We start from the raw sequence: 21,486 nt of genomic DNA, 5'->3' as shown, positions 1-21,486 counted from the left end.
AGAAACTTTTTCTTTTTCTGTATTAAATCTCTTCATTCGTTCTGCTGCTTACGCTATAAAGTTTGAGCATTTATTGACTTTTGCAAGTAGCCTTTAGAGTTTAGACACTGGTCGAACTCGCATTTCTGAATTTTTAAAACAAGTTTTAAAAATATATTAAAGTGAATACGTAAAAATGACAATTTCTGAAGACCCCCTGGAAATTTGCCACGGTTCCTGAAAATAATTAGTGCAAGCAATTTTCATTATCAACAAAATTGACATTTCAGTAACGAAGTCAATCAAAAGGTATTGTAAAGTTACAAAGATTTTTTTCTAGATCCGATGCATCTGTTGTAAGTGATCGTGATAGCTATTGACGTTAAACATTGCCAAATTTCTAATCTATAACCTTTAATATTAATTGCTAGTGATTTCCGGTCTCACGTAGCAAAAGGATTTCATTCATGTTATCTGCACATCGAACGTGACGAATACAAACTATTTATAGATCAGACGGAACTCGTCTGCTCCATGTACTATAATCATAAAACGATTTAAAACCTGACTGACCTCAAAGAAGTAAATGTGACGCATAACATATACAGGGGTGGAGTTGGCAACACCCACTTCTGGCCATTTCTAACTGGACACAAGTTTATTTATGCAACTGGCTTAACCAATAGCGAAGCAACAAACGGTAAACTCCCAAAACATACAATATTGGAAAAAAATCAAACACTGATTCTGGGCAGCATTTGTAGTTTAGAAATATGACGGTTATTCCACACAATGTTTTGTCGGTGTTTGCAACAATAACTTCGATATTACAAACAGTAGTCAGATGTTGACTAGCATGACGACCATGATGAAACCTTGTGAATGGTAGATTTCGGCCCAAATTTAACTAATTAATAAATAAATAAATAAATATGAAAAACAAAAATAAACAGGGATGCTATTTAACTAATTCATCAATACGTTACTTGCGAAGTAATACGTACGTTATGGCAACGTACTGTAAAATAACATGTACCCGTATTAAGGACAAAAATAAATAGCAAATGTCTGTTTTGACAGAAAATCTAAACAGATCAACAACGTTAAGGAATGAAGGCGTTAACTTACCAACTATCACTATAAACGACTGAAATACCGCAGAAAGTAACAATTAAAGTTCAGTTAGATTGTCAGGGTCGCCAACGATTCCCAAAAAAATATAATCGTGGAATGTTTTGTGAAAAGCATTTAAAAGTCGAATGCGCAAAATCAAGTTAACATATTATCTTTGATCGGAAAACGACTGCATGTCATTCAGTGATTGTTGTCAGTGAAAGCGCGCAGCTTTAAAAATAAACGGAAAACTAATGCACGTTTACAACATTAGGCTAGTTTAAAAGAAACTGCATTTATACTTTCAAAAACATATTATCCCATATAGCATATTTTCTATATAACAATGTGACAAACGTGTTTAAGCTACATAAACAGACATCCAAAAAAAAAATTCACCTTATTCAACAAAAGCAGATAATATTGGTGCTGATTCATTGAAAACATAACTGTTAATTGGGGTTTTAGAATTATTAAATCATGTTTATTAAACAAAAAATCAAAACTAGTATAAAAAAACAAAATCAAGATAAATTGTACAATTCTTGAAAAAGAATTTTCCAGCTTTCTCTGTCGGAATGCTCGTGAAACTAAGCTGGGTCATATTACCAGCGAGAGCGCTATCATCTGTATACGCCCAAACGCATTCTCATATTTTCGTACACTACATAGCTAATACTGACCGCTGGAACAACCTAAAAACATTTACAAAAAATATTGGTAAAAATCATACAAAAACACATAGTTTTGATTAACATTTGATTTTGATGACTTATTGTTTCTAGTCTGTTACAGTATTTCTGTTAGACGGGAACTGAAGTCATTTTCAACCGATTCTCTGAAAAAAGATAAAATATGCAAAACCGCTTTCAAATAACTGTGCGGGGAGCGAATGCGGCAGCATTAGGGGTTGTTGTTGTTCGAACATAGTTCAAGTACATATCAGATCAACAGAAAGTTGCAGTTGCAAGATTCGTTTGGGCGAATTCAGTGGTCGTGGTAGACAGATTTTTTATTTTTTGTTTATGGATGATTGATTAATTATAAGAGGCGTTTTTTATTAAAGTGTTATATGTATGTGCAGTGTTTTTTTAAGGTTTGACTTGGGCGACCGCTAAGAAATTTTGAAGGATCGAAAATTATTTTACCGAAATATGTAATACTAGCCGCAGTCTACAGTTGCTTAAACGGACAATTTAATTATCAACACAACAGTGCAGAATTTACAACAGAAATTTTGCAGCTTCTGTTTCAATCTCACGTAATGAAACTGGTGCATCATCAGTGTCCATGTCCTCGTCATTTTCCGAAAATGCGGATTCCACTGCCTTCAACGCTCGCTGTGTCACTCTCGTCAATTCTTTTTTTGTTGCCATTTCTCAGCTATGGTTTGCGCAGCTTACTCTGTCAGCTTTTTCGGGCCGTTGATCGATACGTTCAAAAGAGCATTCAGGGTAACATTTAGCAGTCTATTGGGTTGCTTGGTTTGAACACGACATAAAGTCGAAAATCTTCGCTCTGGCCAAGCGGCTGTCAATTGTCAAGGAATTGTCAATGCAATGCAGCATTGAAACGTGCAATGCAATGCAATGAAACATTTCTTGGAATATCTTATCTCGAGCAATTTTGCTGCATACTTCACCGGCATCTTGGCAGAACTCAAATTCTGGCATTACCAATCTATCTTTAAACGTCTGATAACCATTTTGTACTTTCAAGATTTGTTCAGCAGAAACAATTCTAAATCTACTGATCAGCAGGAACATCACGATTCCCATAAAGCTGGCGCGGGTGGGGATACAAGGGGAATCTCTTTAACATCAAAGATTCCAAAAGCAAAGTATCTCAGGCTCGAGAAAACGGTCTTACAGACTGCGGAGCCTCACAGTATTTTTTAGAAGTAAATCGGATCAGCTCAATTTCATCTACAAGGAATTCATTTTGAGAGATTGCTAGAAGTTTTGAAATTTTTTTCCACTCAAGTTTCAAGCTATTTACAATCTGGTCCGAATCGGCAAAGGTTTGCAATTTCTTTTTGGCATGATAAAAATTCAGATTGTATTTGAGAGAAGTTAAAGCTGCCTTTTTGAAATAGCAATGACAGTTTGTTTAGTTGTTCTAAAGCAGCATTCAGTAAGTAAAGAGAGCAAAGAAAATGTTTTGAACAAATTAAATGAAGAATACCCAATTGCTGTGCAATCCTTCTTTTCAGAAGCAAAGTATTGTAGTGTTGCATACACAGCAAAAAGTTCTGTTTTCAATGCAATCACAGCTTCACCATGAGATAGCCAACGGGTACGGCAGGCTTTAACTAACTTTCGCATAGACCTGCTAGGCTAACATCAAAATCGTATTCGTAATCGTAACGTTAAACCTCTGTTGATTTCATAAACTTTTTGCTTAGAGTAGCCAGAAAAAATCAATGGAATAGAACAAACTAACGTACATGTGATAAAAACTGTACGTATCCAACCAGTGGCGATATGATATGACTATGAAACCAAAACGGTGACAACGTGAAATTTCTTCAGTGAAAAACTTTTTAAAGCTTAAGTTCAGAAAGCACAGGCGAAAAATGGAACGCGCGTGCGTACTGAGTGTATACGCTGCGGGTGTCTACCTATGCAGATAACACTAAATTCGCCGAAATGACTCTTGCAACAGCAACTTTCCATTGATCTGATATGTGCTTGAACCATGCTCGAATAACAACAAACCCGGTGACGTCAGATCCGCTCCCCGCACAGCTTTTGAAAACGGTAAAGCCAATAACTCGTTAAAGAAAAAAGATAGAAAAATTTCGTTTGCATTTTCGAAATTAGGTTGAAAATGACTTCAGTTCCCCTTTAAGTAAAATAAATAGATTAGTAACCTTCATGAAATTTGGCGCTAATCCTCGGTATAAACCAAAAATACCGTCTGTTTGAATGATTGAACGAAATAATGAAACCATTGAAAGCTTTTCATTGTTTTGTGATGGAGCTGTAGCTGTAATAGTGGACAAATAATAATCAGTAATCATTGTGGTAGTCAATTTACATGCATTACCTAATTACAAGAAAACCTGTATAGGTTTTCCTAAAAATTTCAAATCTAAACAGTACCTTGAGCTTGCATTTTAGTTCGCACAAGAGCAAGAGGATAACTTGACAGTTGCCCACAGGTACTTGATATGGTTCCGCATGCCAACAACAGAAAAACAGATGGTTTTTCTTTTTCTGCGCTGTAATTTTTGATCCAATAATTTTTCAGTGTCTAAAAATAATTAACGCATGAAACTTTTTCAGTATAACCTTTGTTGGTATGAAGGTATTACAAATACTTGAAAACTTACTACTTAGAAAAACTGTTATTAATATTTTGTTGATTTAGCTGTAAAATTTCTTATCCTGCTTAGGCCGATAGCACAACATTGTTAAGTATGAAATTGTTGGTAAATAACCCAACAGCTGGTGTTGACAAGAAGTGAAATAGTGTACTACAAAATCCGAATGATGCAGATGACAAAGCCTTCATCGATCACAGTAAGATTCTGCCGATTTGTTTTGAAAAAGGAGCAGACATGAGAAGACTGGCCGAACCTTGCAGATACAAGTTTCTCACTGCAGTGAGCAAAAGTGTTATGTTGGTCAGGGGCGAGTGTTCGGAAACATGGAAACAGGATAGAAAAACATGCCTGCCAGAAGTACGGCTTCCAGTACAAACAGATCACTTTAAGCATAAATTGCCAATTTGATCACATTTGAGTGTACTTATATGAAAATGTATGAATCAATTGCGTAGATCGATTTTCAAAGGCTTTTCTCCTTGTGCACCAAGGTATCTCTATTAATTGTAGTATATCACAATTTAATTTTTCCCAGGAAAAAAGGTCCTACACCATCAGTATTCAAAGTGTGCATTAAAAAAAAAATTCACCAAGCTCTAGACCAGGGTTATTCGACGGGGGCGATATAGTCCATCAAGGGGGCAGGCAACTGTGACAATTTTTGAAGTTGGGGGGGATTTTATTTTTTAAGGGGGAGGAAGACACTGTTTCCATTGTTTTCCAAGTTGTGATTTTATAATTTTGTATCTGTTATATACCACGCTATTATTGCATAACGTCATACTTGCTTTGTTTCTGATTGTTCTTTCTTTTTTGTGATAATTTCAAAGCATATTGTATATCGCAAGAAGCAAAAACATTCGTACAAAAATAATCATAGGGGCGATTTTGACCCAGAAATCCGAAAAAGGGGCGATTTTACAAAAATCGTTGAAGACCACTGCTTTAGACATTTTAAATGTTTTCTGTGAACCCTATCCCTACTTAAGATTAAAAATTCAGTACTTACCATGAAGAATCTTAACATTTCACCCATGAATCTGCTTACCTCATAAATGCACAGATCGATACCAGCATAAGGAATAATTCCAATGCAGTTGGGGACATACCCTTTGAAAAAGGCAGTCGGTCCTTCATTTTTCAATACTTTGTAAGCACAATCCAAAATACCAGTATACTGACCGGTTTTCCTTAAGGCTAATCTAGTCTTGATAACCTAAAAAAAGAACCAAATTTAAGGTTATTATTGTTAGATTTTTCAAAATAACTCCACCGGAATATTATCCAAAAATAACTCACTAGTTAAACCTTGTGGTCATGGAAAGCAATATACAGTTAGAATATAGAATATTTACAACTGCACAGCATGCCATATAGCTGTTATGCATGATCAAACAATATCCAAAAGCAGTTTACATTGTTCAGTTTAGATAAACCAGCTACAAGTACTGGCCAAAACTTTTATACATCTACAGTACCTCCATTGGATAAATAACTGTCTGCGAAATCACACCAGCTGTGGACCCTGCCAAAAATTTCTGTGGAGCACCAATCTCAGACTTGTATTGAGCACCAATAAGTTGCTTCATCTTCTCATAAGCAAAAAATTTAACGGCGGTTTCTGGTGCAATCTACACAACAAATATTTTCAAAATCGTATGAATTTGCAAGCAATGGTAATCTATGTCCTTCTTTAAAGTTCTTTAACAAGTTAAACACTGCTTACAAAATCAACCTTAATTATATAAATGATGACGACATAATATTGTGATATATATATATTACTGCAGATTAAGGTTGTTCAAAATGTGCATCAGTTTAAAAGTTGTCATTTCATAGGTTTCCTATTCTATAGTAAAAATGCACAACCAGGAACTTTTTAAACATGTTTAAATTCCATCAATAGTTTTCACCAAAAATACAATACAAACAGAAATCACTTAACTCATTACCAGTAACTTAAGTTAAGTTTGTCAAAAAAAAATTTCAGCATTTTAGCTCAATCAGCTTTCAAGATATAAACCCTGGACATATTGACATTTTTGCAACCAGAGAAAGCTCTATTTCCTTTTTTTTGCTTCTATCATCCACAGCTTCCATAGTAAAATACCAAAAACTCATAGTTTTGAATTCTTGCTTATGCTCTCTATATTGATATAAAATGTAATTTAATATGAACAGTGTTTTTTGTTGAAAATTCATGATTCAATGCTGAATATTCTGAGGTCCTGATCTCAGTGAGAGCACCGTAATAATTTTTATAGAATTTGGTGCTTTACGTAGATACCACAGATACAGTCTATTTCAGCTTTAACTTCTCATGGTGAATTTCAAACTCTGACCTGACGTTAAATTTTCTTAGCGTATTATGTAAATTTTTGTAAACCATTGGGAAACAGTGTATTTCCTCCAAAGGCAGTGTGGAGTAAACAGTAACAAGTGGAGTAAAATAAATGATTATTTAATGCTTTTATATATAGAGCCACATTTTCTTGACACCAGTAATTAGAACTTTATTTATAGAGAAATATATTGCACAATATGCTACCACAGTGCCAGATGAACCACTTTGAAGATTAAGCATACACAATCAACTTACTGTGGCAGCATACAATACATATTTCCATACTCTAATTGCCAAAAAGCAATTGCTGCTGTAAAGAAAAGCCAAAATAACAATATTGGCTCTAAGCATCATAAATATAAACGACTGCAAACATACAAAAAAATCAATTATTTTACTTAACTTGTCATATGCAGCTTTCTGAAAAAAAAGCAGTGTTTCCCAAAGGTTTATAAAAATGTACATATTACGCTGAGGAAATTTAACACCATGCCTGAGTTTGAGATAGAATCAAACCAAATTTTTTTTGGTATAGTGTCCTCGCTAAGATCCAAAACATTTACCATCAAATAATGAATTTTCAAGAGGAAACATTATTATTGTTAAATTAAATTTTATTTTAATATTAACAACGTAATCAAGATTCAAATCCTGCCAATTTTTAGCATTTTACCATAAAAGCTATGGATGCTAGAAGCATAATAGAAGAAAAGGGCTTGTTCAAGTAGCAAAAATGCCAAAATTTCAATTTTTTGTTTTGTATCAATTCTTCTACCCTATCACATATAAAAAATCTGAGAGGTAAGGGTGTCTAAGGGTGGTTGATTTTGTATGGAATGACCCAGAATAAAAAGTGCAGTTCTCTTCAAATTAACAATATTATTATATTTTGAGTATAGCATTTGGTGTGATCATCATTACATATTACGTATAGGCCAAGGTGAAACCAAACGTGAAAAGATTTTTCAATAACACCTGTGTCTAAGATTTAGGTGATGTGGACAATAACAATAGCAAAACCCAAATATAATATCGCTAATAAATTTTTCACCTATGGTTACAATTAAGGTCATTTACTAATCAACTTTGATTTCTAATTTGCCATTAAAAATAATTTTAATAAATTTATTGAGCAATTACATTTTGTTAAATGCACTGTTGGCAACTTTTGGATAAAACATGTTTCTTTTGAAGCTTATACGACTAGATTTTAGATTCATTTGTGTCAATCTACATGATTTTCAGGTTTGCAAACCTTCATTGCGGGACATCCTTAACAAATATTTGACAATGTTGATGAAGGCAAAGCTGTGTTAGCACAATAAAAGCACAGCAAAGTGCAGTGGCACACCAAAATGTAGTTTTTATTATGTACACTGGTAGTATATTTATCAACATCGATGTTAGAGGTATTGATAAATGAAAGTTAACATCATTGCTCACATAATCTACTGTTGATTTTTATAATATATTGGGCAATATAATGATGCTTAACTTCTGCAGCTCGCAAGCTCGGGGAACTAGTTTGTGACAATAATAATGCTGTCTAGAAATAACGTTACCAGTGTAATTTCTACACACTTTTTGTAATCATCTCTGATATAAAAGCTTTATATATTTTCTCTTGGAACAAACAGTACATTTGCAGTTAAGGACATCCAACAAATCTAACAATCCAACAAATCTCAAACAAATTTTGGTTTTTTAATGTTGATCATGTTTTGACAGCACCAATTGCATCTTTAAGAGAAAACTGTGAAGTTTTATGTGATGTTTTTACTGAACCAAATACTTGATTTTAAAACTAACTCTATCTCTAATTTGTAAATTTTATATTCACAGTATACACATTTTGTATAATTTCTTTTAATCAAAACAGCTTTTTAATGTTTTTGCAACCCCATTTGCCCTATGTTTTGTCAATGATTGTATTAATTCAAGCATCAAGGTTTTAACTTGAGCTTTTATCAAGAAGTGGAGTTAAGTTTCTATAAAACTATGCTCAACAGATGAGATTTCAATAAAACCGTTACAGGGTGACAAGCGAAAGTTCAAAAAACTCAGTTTCACCAATCGACCCCTACAGATAACAAATTCTACTTACTCCACCAATACAACCCATAGCATGAATTATTTGAAAATTGTTTGTTGAACAGACTAAAACATTATATAAATAATACAATATAAAACACTGAAGATTTAATACAAAGCTTATTATTGTGGACAATGTTAAATTTTTATTATACTTGCATAGCATAAAAGTATAAGTTTGGAAAATCAAAAAAATACTAATCAAAAAAGCATTTCATAAATATACATCTTAAAATGTAATGGTACATATGCTAGTCTAAATTTGAGGTATGATGCTGACAATGAATTAGGAAAGTTGCCATTCTATCCTGAATTTTGGGTAGAAAATTCAGGAACATATTGAAGTAAAAAAGACTAAAAAATTTTTCGCAAAAGTTTTTTCTTAGGCCTTAGCATAGGAAAACCCATACTAAACAACAACTTTAAAAAACTATACTAGAGCCACGTTATACCTTGAGGACATTGATTCCATTTCCCCTCCATAATGATTTTGCTCCTCCTTCTTTCAACATCGATCTAAAACCAGAAATCACTCCCAAGTTGTTTGCCTTCGATGCATGAACCTACAGATGCTACCATTAATGTTTGCTTCAACTTATTAGTTGAAAAATAGGCATTATATATAAAATATTTAATAAATTATACAAAACAAATAAACAATATTTTAAATCGGTTATGTATATATACTATCTTCCTAAATCATAGATGTAACCATAGTTATACTAAAAACAAACGGTATCTATTTTGCTAATTGTGGACAAAATGTACCTGCAACAAAACTTTTAAACGATCAAGTGGAGCTGTACATGTTCTTGACACAACACCAGCTGCACCTCCAGCAACAAGTTGCCTCCACCACAAACCTGACACCCTTTCTTCTTCGCTGAAGTCATCTGGTACTATCAAGCTCTCGCCAATATCAATGTACTGTGTACAAAATCTTTTCTTTAACAACGGTGTGTTATTATCACCACATTTGAAAACTGACATACAGAAAGTTATTTTTAAAAAAACTAAACGAATCATTTCTGATCTTAAAAACGAAAGCCTTGAGTAAAGTATTGTATTTCCTTTAAATACAGTACATTCTTATTGTTAACACAAATAAATTAAAAGACAAATACACAACCATTTTTTTCACTTTGTACTAATATTGTAAATGTACTAATCAAGTTATAGTATATGCAGTGTTATAAGAAGGTAATAGACAAATCTACAGATATTCAAAGCTAGAGAGCATGAATAACATCTGATCCAAAGCTGAATATACAAAGTGAAACCAAAATAGACACATCTAAGATTTGTTCCACTAACCACCACTTCACACAGATTGGCAGTTATATAATTCCACTTATACAATCCATTCTACTTCCAAGATATTCACCAAGCTGCTAAACATGTTTGCTCTCACTAACAACCGTTAAATTACCATTTATTTGGCGATAACAATTACACTATGCAACTGAATGACTGTTGCCTAGTAATGAGGGTGATTACAATGCAATTAGAAGAAGAGAATAAAACCTAAATGACATAGATTCCCCAAATAGAGAACTCTTATTTCTGGATAAACTAACGTTGTGTTACTCCATCAGAAGTATATAATTCACAAATCAAGAAATAACTAAATGTACCCAAGTTGCACAAAGTGAAAGGTCGGCAAATCAAATAATGGCACTTAATGATACATACATGTGACATAACTGGGTAGCCATTTTCTATAACTGTATAAGCAATTAACAACTGAAATACATCTAACTGTTGATGACAGCATGGCAGGTATTTAAATGTTTAGTAAGATAAATATCTTACCGTTCCATGTTTCCAGTATGAGACAATATCTCTGATGTCAGCAGAAGGATGCAGCAGATGATGCTCAACCCACTCATCCAAATCAATAGTTGATGTTCCATCCTTGTCCATCCTGTTAAGAAGTATTTTAAATATGATGATCTTATCTTATGATTTATCTTAGAACATTGTTATGTCAAAAATGGTAAAAATTGCTCATTTTCTGTACATAATGTTACCTCACGCGGATACTATACACCCATATTGTGCAAGTGTACGTATACAATTTCAATAAAGCTGCACTACAAAACATCCATTTAATTACAAATGGAAACCTGCAAGTATCACAAGGCAGCTTAAGTGTTCATAAGACCTAGAAAGTATATATTTACAACATGTGGTATTTGGTTGACTGATTTTCAAAAACACACATTATTAATGAATTGGTCTATGTAACCAGTACTAATCTTAACACTTGAACGACCACGCTTTTAAACTACCTAGAACGACCAAGTGCGTTAATTGACACATAATACACATAAAATACAAATCGTTCATTTATTTAGTAAGAAAAACATCTTTGAAGTAAGAAAAACATCTTCGCCGGACAGAAATTTTCCCCATTTTGGTGTGACCTCACCGAGCTCAGACAATGTGACAATGACAATTATACCTCAGACAATGCTGACTATCATTTCTTGATTATCGTTGTTTCATTTTATCATGTTGTAATGGTTCTGCAGACTGGAATCACACCTTCGGTAGACTTAGTGTAAATTTTAAGCTATGTGCGTCAAGTGACGCGCTTGGTCGTTCGAGGTAGACATATGCTTAAATTCGCCGTTTTAATCATAAAACCTCCAAAAGTTAGACAGACTGGGCGTTGTAGGAAACAAATAATTGTCAAGAAGTTTCAGCAGAAAAAGATGATGTCCAGTGGAGATACAAGAAATTAAATACTTGAAATGCCTCAATTGACGCACTTGGTCGATCTAGTGTTAAAGTGAGGGGCAAGTCCAAAAACAAGTTGATCTCATATGAAGGAACAATATTCACTGAAATAGTTTTGAAAAATAATTCTTGGTTAGGTAATTATAAGCAAAAGAAAATCGCAAAATTGGCTTCAATAGTGACATAGATCAAGCCTCTTCTGATATCATAGATATTCAGAGACAGCATTCGCAAATTCATAAATTGAGCAATACCAACTGTATATCACGAATGTATATGTTACAGCTGTATAGATTGCTCTAGCTGCCAATAGCCCAACAATGGCAACCAGTACGGTACTGGTTTGTCGGGTAGCCTATGCGGTCCAAAGGATTTCATAATTTCCTGAAGCAAATGATTGGGCAACCGGATTTTTCATGTTTGAAACAATCGTAATTTATTCAGTTACAACGCTTTACGTTACTAATTTCTTCACATGACGCCTAATTGGGCAAAGGCTAAACTCCTATGATCAACACTTCTGACTTCAGTTGACTAACGCACAAGAAAAGCAACAGTAACAGCATGCTGTCAAGCAACTTGACGAATATATGACATAACAAGAGCCCTGATCTACGTCACAATGAAGGCCAAAAACTAAGACTTTTTGCGATTTTCTTTTGCCGACACCTAACCATGGAATTATTTTTCAAAAATATTTTACCACGGTGTTCAGTAAATAGTGTTCTTTCATATAAGATCACCTTGTTTTTGGACTTGCCTCTCACGTTAAGACTTAAAAAACTTAAACTTCCTTTGTCACACATTCCAAGCACTCGATCTGCAGCAGTTTATATCAAAGTCTGGAAGAAAACATTCAAGCCTCGTTAATCAGGACACCTTTGTTTCGTCTAGTGTCAGTTTAGTGAGGTATTCGGATAATCAAAATTGGAAGAGTATTACAGTGGAAATATTTACAGAGCATTACGATGGGCTGAATTAAGTCAAATTCAACTAAGTCGATAGATAAAAGGGAAAATTACAATTCCACACTTTAAGAAACTGTCAACTTAAAGAAAAAAACATGCACATTTTTTAATAGTTCGTGTATTTAATCAACTTACGTAAGATAGCATGTTTTTCGGATTACACTAGTTTAAAACAAACTGCATTGAAAATCCAATTGCGCCCAAATGATTGATTCAAAAAAGTACAGTAATTTAGATTAGTTGATGATTGCTCCTAAAACAAACACTGGATTGTGACAAGTATGAAAAACTTGACTTAGAAATATGTTACAGATTGTCGTAATACAGATTAGTGTTTTTTTTTTATTGATTGACCTTATTGACCTTTTATTGATTTTTTATTGACCTGGCATATTCGTTTCTACATTGCCATGTTGGAGTTAAAGGGGTGGTGAAACTGCATAACAAATCAATTTCTAGTGGTTTCATGTCAAGAATGGAGCTTCCATTTTTTGGGTAAATGAGATCTGACTCTTTAAGCAAACCAGTTCTATCAGAAAAATGTAATTCATCTAGTGTCATTTTCAGTTTCAAATAAGAAAAAACACAACTTAAATAAAAGTGTACAGACTGATTCCAATATGCATACTTCAAGAATTTGTCTTGACACAAAATGAGATTATGCAATAACAAACCTTCGTAATATCTGTTTAGCTTCATCTTTAGTTACTTCAAAACCAACAGAACTCAAAGCTTCTTCAATTTCATGGCTTGTCAAACGACCTTAGCAAACAATACCCATACCTTCTATTAGGATATACAACTGGTACTACATTAAACATCAAATTACACATTAAAGATCTACTTCACAGACTATAATGAATGATCAATTTTCTGTAGAAGATTAAATTAGATGTATTTATGTTTTTAATTAATTATCGTAGTGTAAGAGTACGTCAATGTTCACTAACTATAAATGCGAATTACCAGGAAAAACCCTGATATTACATTAAGGACCCATTTAGCAGTATTGAGTCTGCTGTAAGACTCAAAGCATTCCTACTCAACCGGTTGAAGAAGGATGCGATCTCCTTAGACCTGATATTGCAATTTTTTTGAAAATATTTGCAACATTTCTGTTAACGTTATAGTTGAAAAATTCAAACATTCATCGATCTGACTCAAAAGTTGATTTGAAACCAGAAAATTTTAAAGCAAAAAGTATTTCAGAATTTCTCTTAAGCATCCACAAGCCTACCAAGTTCCACGGAAATCCCTAGTAAAACCACCGAAACAATCAGTCTTGAAATTTCAAATTACTTAAGTGAAAATAAAAATTTTCTTCACTTGGAAGATTTATCACACTTTTATAATATCATGTGAGCATTTTTTAATTTGTTTAAAAAATTTTAATTTTCATTTAATTTAAAATTTAATTTTAATTTTTTAATTTGTTTAAAAATGCAAACTAAGCAATGAGTAACATATTTAATTCTAAAACTTACAATGATGCTTTCTTTTGGGTTATTATACTAAAATCAGGTGACCTGTAGCCTACTTATTTTGTGTTGTCAAGATGGAGATTAAATCGATGAAGAATTGGATAAAGTTTCATTGTAACCACATAAACAGCTTTGGAGTTACAGTAGTATCAGAGAACTGTATGGGATTTTCGAAAGTTGTAGTCAAGTAATATTTGCAAATTTGCAAATTTTATTGATATTCATTGATGACAAGATCCTGTGGCTATACTAAAATGAAGTGTGGAAGTAAAGCGTCACAGCATAAAGTAGTTTCGATGAATAATTGTCAAGACTGTGCACTTTCGAAGATTTGACAATTTCCCAAAAAGGTAGTCATGTGACCAATCCAAAATCTAGAAAAACCTTCTTTTTCCAATTTAAATGATCCGTAAACACTACTCAAAATAATACAGGTTGAAGTAAAGAAATTTTGATGCGTAAAATAGGAACGAATTCGAAATAATTTGAGAGTTTGTAACTTTTTCTAAAAATTCTTATTACATCTGTTGGCGTTGAATCGTGTCAGATTGGCAATCTACTCAGCAAGATACGAGAGTAACTGGAAAATCAGGAAACGTTTCACGCTTTATTCCGATAAAACCATTGAGCATGCCAAACATAATACTGCGTCATTTGCGTAGCACAGTTTATTTTACATTTCAAAGTTATAAATTAGTACTTTTTCAAAAATGCATGTTAAAATATATCCACTAAACTCAAGCGAGAAAAAAACTGGAGATATAACGTGATGTATATAAGAAATAAAATGATACACAAAAAGTAATGCAAGTTCATATTTAACTTAATGTTAGAAAAGCACAAAGGCAAAAACAGTATTTTTAATAGGTACATAGCTTGGGAAAGGGATCATTATTAAAACTGCCCAGTTTTGCAAATCTAGCTTAAGAAAAACATGCGTTTAAGGGGGGGTTGGGGGGTTTAAAACTAGGATAAAATCGTACAATGACCCTCATCCCGTTTTTCAGTAAAGTATGAGAAAAGTGAGTTTTAACCCTAATACAAACCCCATCCTAAGCAAATTATACCAAAAAAGAAAAAACACATGAATTCAGTAAGTTTGTAAAAGACATATAGTTAAATGCAGTTCTGCTGAGTTTATATGGATATAATATTACAGTTTTACTAACACACTTACCATCTTTATCACGATCCATTTGCTTAAACATAAGTCTTAATTTCATTTCATGTTCATGAAGATACTTCACAAATTCTGTGACATCAAGCTCACCATCTTTATTTTTGTCACTTGCAGTAACAAATCTCTACAAGATTGAACATTAAGAAGATGATAAGCAAAAAAATAAGTCTTACCAACTTTTAGGTTATGGTTGACTTTGCTTAATCAAGCCACTTCGGTCACCGCTAATTTTGCTGTCAGAATTAAGCGAAGAAACGAACTTGTCAAGTTAATGAGATATGAGTTAAGAGGCCAATGTGCCTACCTTTGCAATTATAAGTAAAAAAGTAGACGATTGGTAATAAAAATGACAAAAGCCTGTCAAAGTATCATCTATGTGCAATAAAAACATCTATATACAGTAAAAATATCAGCAGGTGGAGGTGACTTGTCTTGTTTCCAAAAGTTCAGTTGCATTATCATTTTATTGTTACACCACAACCACTCAAAATGCAAGCGTTTTCACTATTCAGTGTAAAATCGAGAACAATTATATTTACAATGCTTTTTATCATCATTGAAAAAGAGAGATTGCTGCCTTGTTTGCCCGCTAACGTTGAAAATCACTTGAGCATAGCAGGACAAAGAAAGGTAAAGGGCACTATCCATGAATACAGAAGCATTAATTTATTTTCGTCTGATTTTAGCAAAATTTAGTCCAAATAAAGGAGAAAATTATGTTGCGTAATGTTATTTTTGTCCCATTCTTGTTTTTTGTCGGAAGAATATAGCACGAAAAAATATACAGCGATTGTCTGGATTATCTGGTAGACAAATAACGGGGTTGTGGAATGTATTTTGATTAAATTTTATTTTAAAGATTAGATTGTTGAATTATTTTCATTTTATATAAAATAGTATCAGAAAGGGTGAAAGGGTAGAATCAGCTGTGCATGATTCTATACTATATTTTCCTTTCCCAAAAAAAGCCTCTTCAGATTTTTATATAACAACAGTAAGTGTATATATAGTTCATAGTTGTTTAATCGAAGGCAACATGAAACAGATCTAAGTTTTGTTGTTGGCTCCAAATCGGTAAATTTTTGACATAAAATCATTGGATTGGCTCAAATTTTGAAATACTGTACCCCTTTAAAGTACTTTTTCTAGATTTTTGAATATCAATTCATTAAATTATCCAACCTTTGCAACACATTTTGTTACTTTTGATGAAATACATACAAATTAACTTTTTATTCATATAAGAAAATATTGAAATAACATATCAGTTTTAATACGATTACCTCTGCTTGCCCTGGTACTTGCAGCAAACCCAATTCACGATAAGCTTGTTTAAGTTCATCAACATCAACACGACCGTCATTATCTACATCAAGCTTATCAAAGATTTGGCGATAATATTTTTCCTTTTCTGGTGTTATAACCAGTGGTGAACCTTCTGAGCCCATTGCGTTATGAACCTCTCGCAAGCTTAAATCATTGAGATTTAGCGAGCATAGACTGACTTTTTCAAGTGACTCTGATGAATGATATCTACAGAAGAGTCTTATGTTGATTATACCAATATTATGCAAATTTTTGAATTTATCTATAGCCTCTGGCAGTAGTGCACAAACACGAAACAATCTACAACAATTGTTCAATATAGGCCTAGAAACCTAGTCGAACACAGTGATGGTCTGAGTGTAGGCCAACTACAACTTATACAACTGTTCATTTAAAAGCACAGTATATATATACTCATATTATAGTTAGTTATATGCCAGATCTATGAGACATCGGCGATCATGGTCCTTCAAGCCTTTTAAACATAGCGATAATGGGCGTATCATATTCTTACGTTTCACCTATTTACCATTGGTAAAGTTTAAATACAACATAAAGATAAAATTGTATACTTTAATTAGAAATTGTACTTAATTTAATTTTTCACCATAACAAACTATTATTTTAAATTACAGCAATATTTTTACTTATTTAAAATGTTAGTTAGCTTGTCACTTATTATGCTAAAAAACAAAAATTAACTCTAAATGGATAAAATAAAACTAAAGATGACAAGTTATCTTTGCCAACTAGTCAGTTCCTATATAATCTTATCTATGACAATGCTTTTACCAGTTGCATTTTACGGACCATAAGGCGCAATTTAAATCCTTTTTTTTCCTCATAAATTGATCGTGTGCCTTGTATGCCGGTGCGCCTAATGTATGGATCAAGTAGTACGGTAGGTAGATAGGTTATACGGTACGGTAGGTAGGTCCGAGATCATGTGATCGGTAGGTAGGTTATACGGTAACGGTAACCCATACTCCTTAAAATACGTTGCGTTCTATAGCCCGGTGCGCCTTATGTATGAACAAAAAACTAATCAAAGCAATTTATTGACAGTGCGCCTTATAATCGGGTGCGCTTTATGGTCCGTAAAATACGGTAATTGACTTGCAAATTTGGCCCACTGCGTATAATAATCTGTTGACAGATGGTATGTACACGTGCAAAACTTCATGCAATTGGTCTCAGTGTTTAATACCAAACACCTGCTACCTAAAGCTGCCGTCTCTTAGCTTTTATCAGGTATTACAAACATTATTACTACGGTATTTACTATTAGCAAAAAAGAACTAGTAAAAAACAGATAGGTTTTGAGTGTTTGGTTTTATCAACGATGAATACATGCATTGTACGGAACCTCTTAGCAATGCTAAGAAATACGAAAGTTAATGAAAAATTTTCACACTCAAACCGCAAAGCATGAAGTATCTGAAACCACTTTGCCAGCAGGTCAGCTCACATCCCTTGCTTGTGCCTCTTATCTTCCAAGATCATTACCACTCAATTAGTGAAAAACGGGATACATGAGCAAAGTATCTGACCTGCAGAGGATAGAAAACGGCCAAAACATCTCTGGAGATTTCAACTCTTCAAATCAGTTTGCTGTCGTCTTCCAATAAACAGAGCCAGGTAATGACCCGAGTCCTGACAACTTCAGCACAAAGTTTACACTCCATGCTGGTTCTTTCATGAAGTCTTGATTGCGTAGCTTCCTGTCCACAAATCTCCAAAATATGAAAAGTTTGCGATACCAAAGCCTCAGAAGCAGCTAGTGACCCAAAAAGTTCTTGTCCGATATCTCTTAATTGTATGTAAATGTAAAATTGTCGAATGCCTAATCTATGCCCGTGTTGAACTCATTGTTAATCCTCTACTTTTCCAAGAGCAAGCTAGGTTTCTTGGGGTCAACCAAATACCAGGTCACTATGACATAAGACCTGGAGGACAGCTTGAAGACATTAGAAAAACATGGTAGTTTTAGATCTTATAGAGTCTTACTTTTAGATCTTACACTACATGGCCTTTGCAAGGACATGACTACTGCGTCGACTTACCCCCAAAAATGGAGGTTTAAGCTCGACAAAACCAAAGCAGTGTTGGTATCCGTACACGTTCATAACTTCAATATCATACCTTTGCCCTTCTACTCTGATCCGAAAAAACTTAGACAGATCGTTCATGTATCGCCGACACCTTGAGTCACCACTACCTGTCTGGTGTTGCAGCGCACACCCATCAGGCCGAAACTGTACCTGGGTGTCTGTATCTCACAAAACTGAACAATTTTCCTATCCTGGCAGGCATCCAACCAGCTGGGCTAAGCCATAATAGAGACACACTTTATCTCGTTTGTCAAGCAACAGAGCCATTCCATCTGCTCAACCCAAAGCTGTTAGCCACAGCAAATAAGCAAACCCAATGACTAAAATGAATACACCCAATTATATCAGCCCACTGTAACTGTTAGAACAAGAAAATTGAAAACTCAGGCATCAGTGCACCTCGCCGAGTGGACTATAAATGGAATGCGGATGAGCAAAAAAACCCTACCAAATTTCGCAGCTTCATCACCGACACCAGCTCCAAATCCAACAAACTCTCGCTGCCCAGGATAGCCTGGGTACGGCTTAAGTTACATGCCAACTGGCGTTTCTGCTCAACTCTGTACAAATAGGGAGTGGAAGCAGCTTGTGAATGTGGCGTAGAGGAGCAAACTGCAGACCATGTTATATACAACTGTTCTATGTATCATGCTTCCTGTAAGATGATAACTCAGCTCAGTGGTTGCTTGACTCATGTTTCGACATCTAGCCTGGGTAACCGAGTAACATGTTGCTGATACAATGAGGAAAAGTGGTAAACTGTTGTTTTGTCCATGACCTAATGATGCCTAGGTGGTGGAAGAAAAACATGGAGGGACTTAGAAGCCAGAATGCATATAAAGTATTTGAAATAGTTGGCCCAGTGACACAATGGAAAAGAATAATGCATCACAATTTTATACACAGTGAGTTCAATTCTCAGGGTGTGCCCATAAGCATGGTAAATATTAATCGATAGCTCTGCAGCCTTCTCATATTAGCCTACAATGTATATATAAACATGATATATTTGAAACAAGAATCACTATCACTCACCTAGTTGTCCCAGTTTTTTCAAATCCAAGTCTAAGATTAGGGTGCTTATTTTTTATGTCCAAATGCGATAGAGGTTTTAAAGCATTAGGCAAGCTTTGACAATAAGAGATGGGATTTACAATATTTGGTATAGCCAAAGCACTGGGCAAGTATTCCCAGTCTATTAGTAATGGAAAAGATTGCTTTTTCTGGTTTAGCAAAGAGGATGTTTCAGTGGAATTTAAGGTTTCCTCAGCAGCAAAATTACTTCTGCAGTTTTGGAAATATAAGGAAGATGAATAGAATTTGAAGCTGTCAGCAAACTGCTGAATTTGTTGAAAAGGTTGCTTGTTTTGTTTCTCCACGGTGGTTGTTATCCGCATGCCCTGCAAGCTTGCACAGTATTGCAACAAATGTCCAGTTTTAGAAAGAAATTTTCCAAGTGAAATCAACTTACACACACCAAAAACTATTGTTATTGTCCTACTGTAACCTGTTGCAAAAACGAGTTTAAATCATCTGTGCATACGATTTATAACTGCTGCAAACAACCCAAAAAAGATATCATTGCTATCAGAATGAGCAAAAAAATTACATTCTGTTGGGATATATTATATCATTTTGTATAGGCTATACATATATTGTTAATGTCTGTGGCTAAAGCTTGCTTTTACCGCAATGCAAACCAAAGTTTGTAACATTCAATAAAACTCTAATCTAAGTGATGTCAATTGCGAGTTAAGTCAATTTTAGGTGAGAAATCTCCAAAAGAGCAAACTGAAAAAATACAATTATATGCGCAAAACGTGCAGAAAAAACGCGCATCCGCATGTAATGTGCAGAAAAAAGTTCTTCCGCATAACTTTTTTTATTTTGCGAAGATACAAGATAGCCTATCCACAAGTAGACTCCGTAGATTACCAGTGTAGTGCCAAAACCTGTCTACCCATTGTTAGGTCATAGAGTCAAATCTAGTAACAGTTTTACCTCAACAGAAAAGGAACAGTAGCGTGACTGGTTGGTAGCTACTAGCAGCTGACGCAGTTGGCCAAGTTAGAATATTGAACACTTTGTCCAGCATTTCTTCTACGGGATGAGTTTTCGGTGCTTGTCTTTTTAAACAAGATCTGCGATAGGTACAAATACGGTTGACTGCTGAGTGAAATATAGATGTTTGTTCGTTGTTTACAGTTTATTTATATATAGTTGTTCGTTTGGCTGGTGAGTGTAAGCTTGATCACTCACGCAGTTATTATGAAGAAGTTATCCAAACTTTCAATTTGGTTCAATACTCAAAATGCTAGAGTTTAATTTAATATTATTGTTTAATATTCCAACTGCGCTAGCATGCGTTTTATGCTAATTCAAAAAAATATTTAAAATGAAATTTATAACTCCATGATAAGGGGACTGGTTTTGACACTACACTGGTATTTTTTCCTAGTCAGAAGCGTCGACAGATTTACTTTGAAACTATGGTATGAACCGCACAGATTTTGACTTTGTGTCCTGACAAGTTTTGTAGCGCTTTATTATAATAGAGTCAGTGGCGGATTTAGACGGTGGGTGTTTGGGTGTTGCAACGAAAAATGCCTTTATTGTTTTGTCATCTCAACCTGAATACACTGAACCCCACGACAATAATAACAGACGAACCCAATTGGAGCGATTTCAACCGAACAAAAACACAACTTTGACAAACGAACAAAAAAAATGTCCTTTAACTATTGACACATTTGCAATGTCTACAATTGATTTTGCACCTACTTTGATTAATTTCCTATTCCAAATAGTGCAACAACGGAAATG

General features: G+C 34.1%; 1 protein-coding gene across 1 annotated transcript; it reads right to left on the bottom strand.

The window, feature by feature from the left end:
- Positions 1 to 618: 618 nt before the first annotated feature.
- LOC143468705 (mitochondrial adenyl nucleotide antiporter SLC25A25-like) lies at positions 619 to 20,166 on the bottom strand. Its single transcript, XM_076966059.1, has 12 exons — positions 19,699 to 20,166; positions 16,510 to 16,759; positions 15,224 to 15,350; positions 13,240 to 13,327; positions 10,668 to 10,779; positions 9,624 to 9,782; positions 9,308 to 9,418; positions 5,899 to 6,051; positions 5,469 to 5,636; positions 4,197 to 4,347; positions 3,965 to 4,080; positions 619 to 1,787 (listed from the first exon to the last, which is right to left on the bottom strand). Exons 1-12 carry the CDS (start codon positions 20,058 to 20,060, stop codon positions 1,716 to 1,718), a joined length of 1,869 nt encoding a protein of 622 aa, XP_076822174.1. The 5' UTR covers positions 20,061 to 20,166; the 3' UTR covers positions 619 to 1,715.
- Positions 20,167 to 21,486: the final 1,320 nt, after the last annotated feature.

The sequence above is a fragment of the Clavelina lepadiformis genome, chromosome 8 (genome assembly GCF_947623445.1).
Source record: "Clavelina lepadiformis chromosome 8, kaClaLepa1.1, whole genome shotgun sequence".
Classification (NCBI taxonomy): domain Eukaryota; kingdom Metazoa; phylum Chordata; class Ascidiacea; order Aplousobranchia; family Clavelinidae; genus Clavelina; species Clavelina lepadiformis.
Note: the sequence above shows the minus strand (reverse complement) of the source record. Positions and strands in the feature narration are given on the sequence as shown.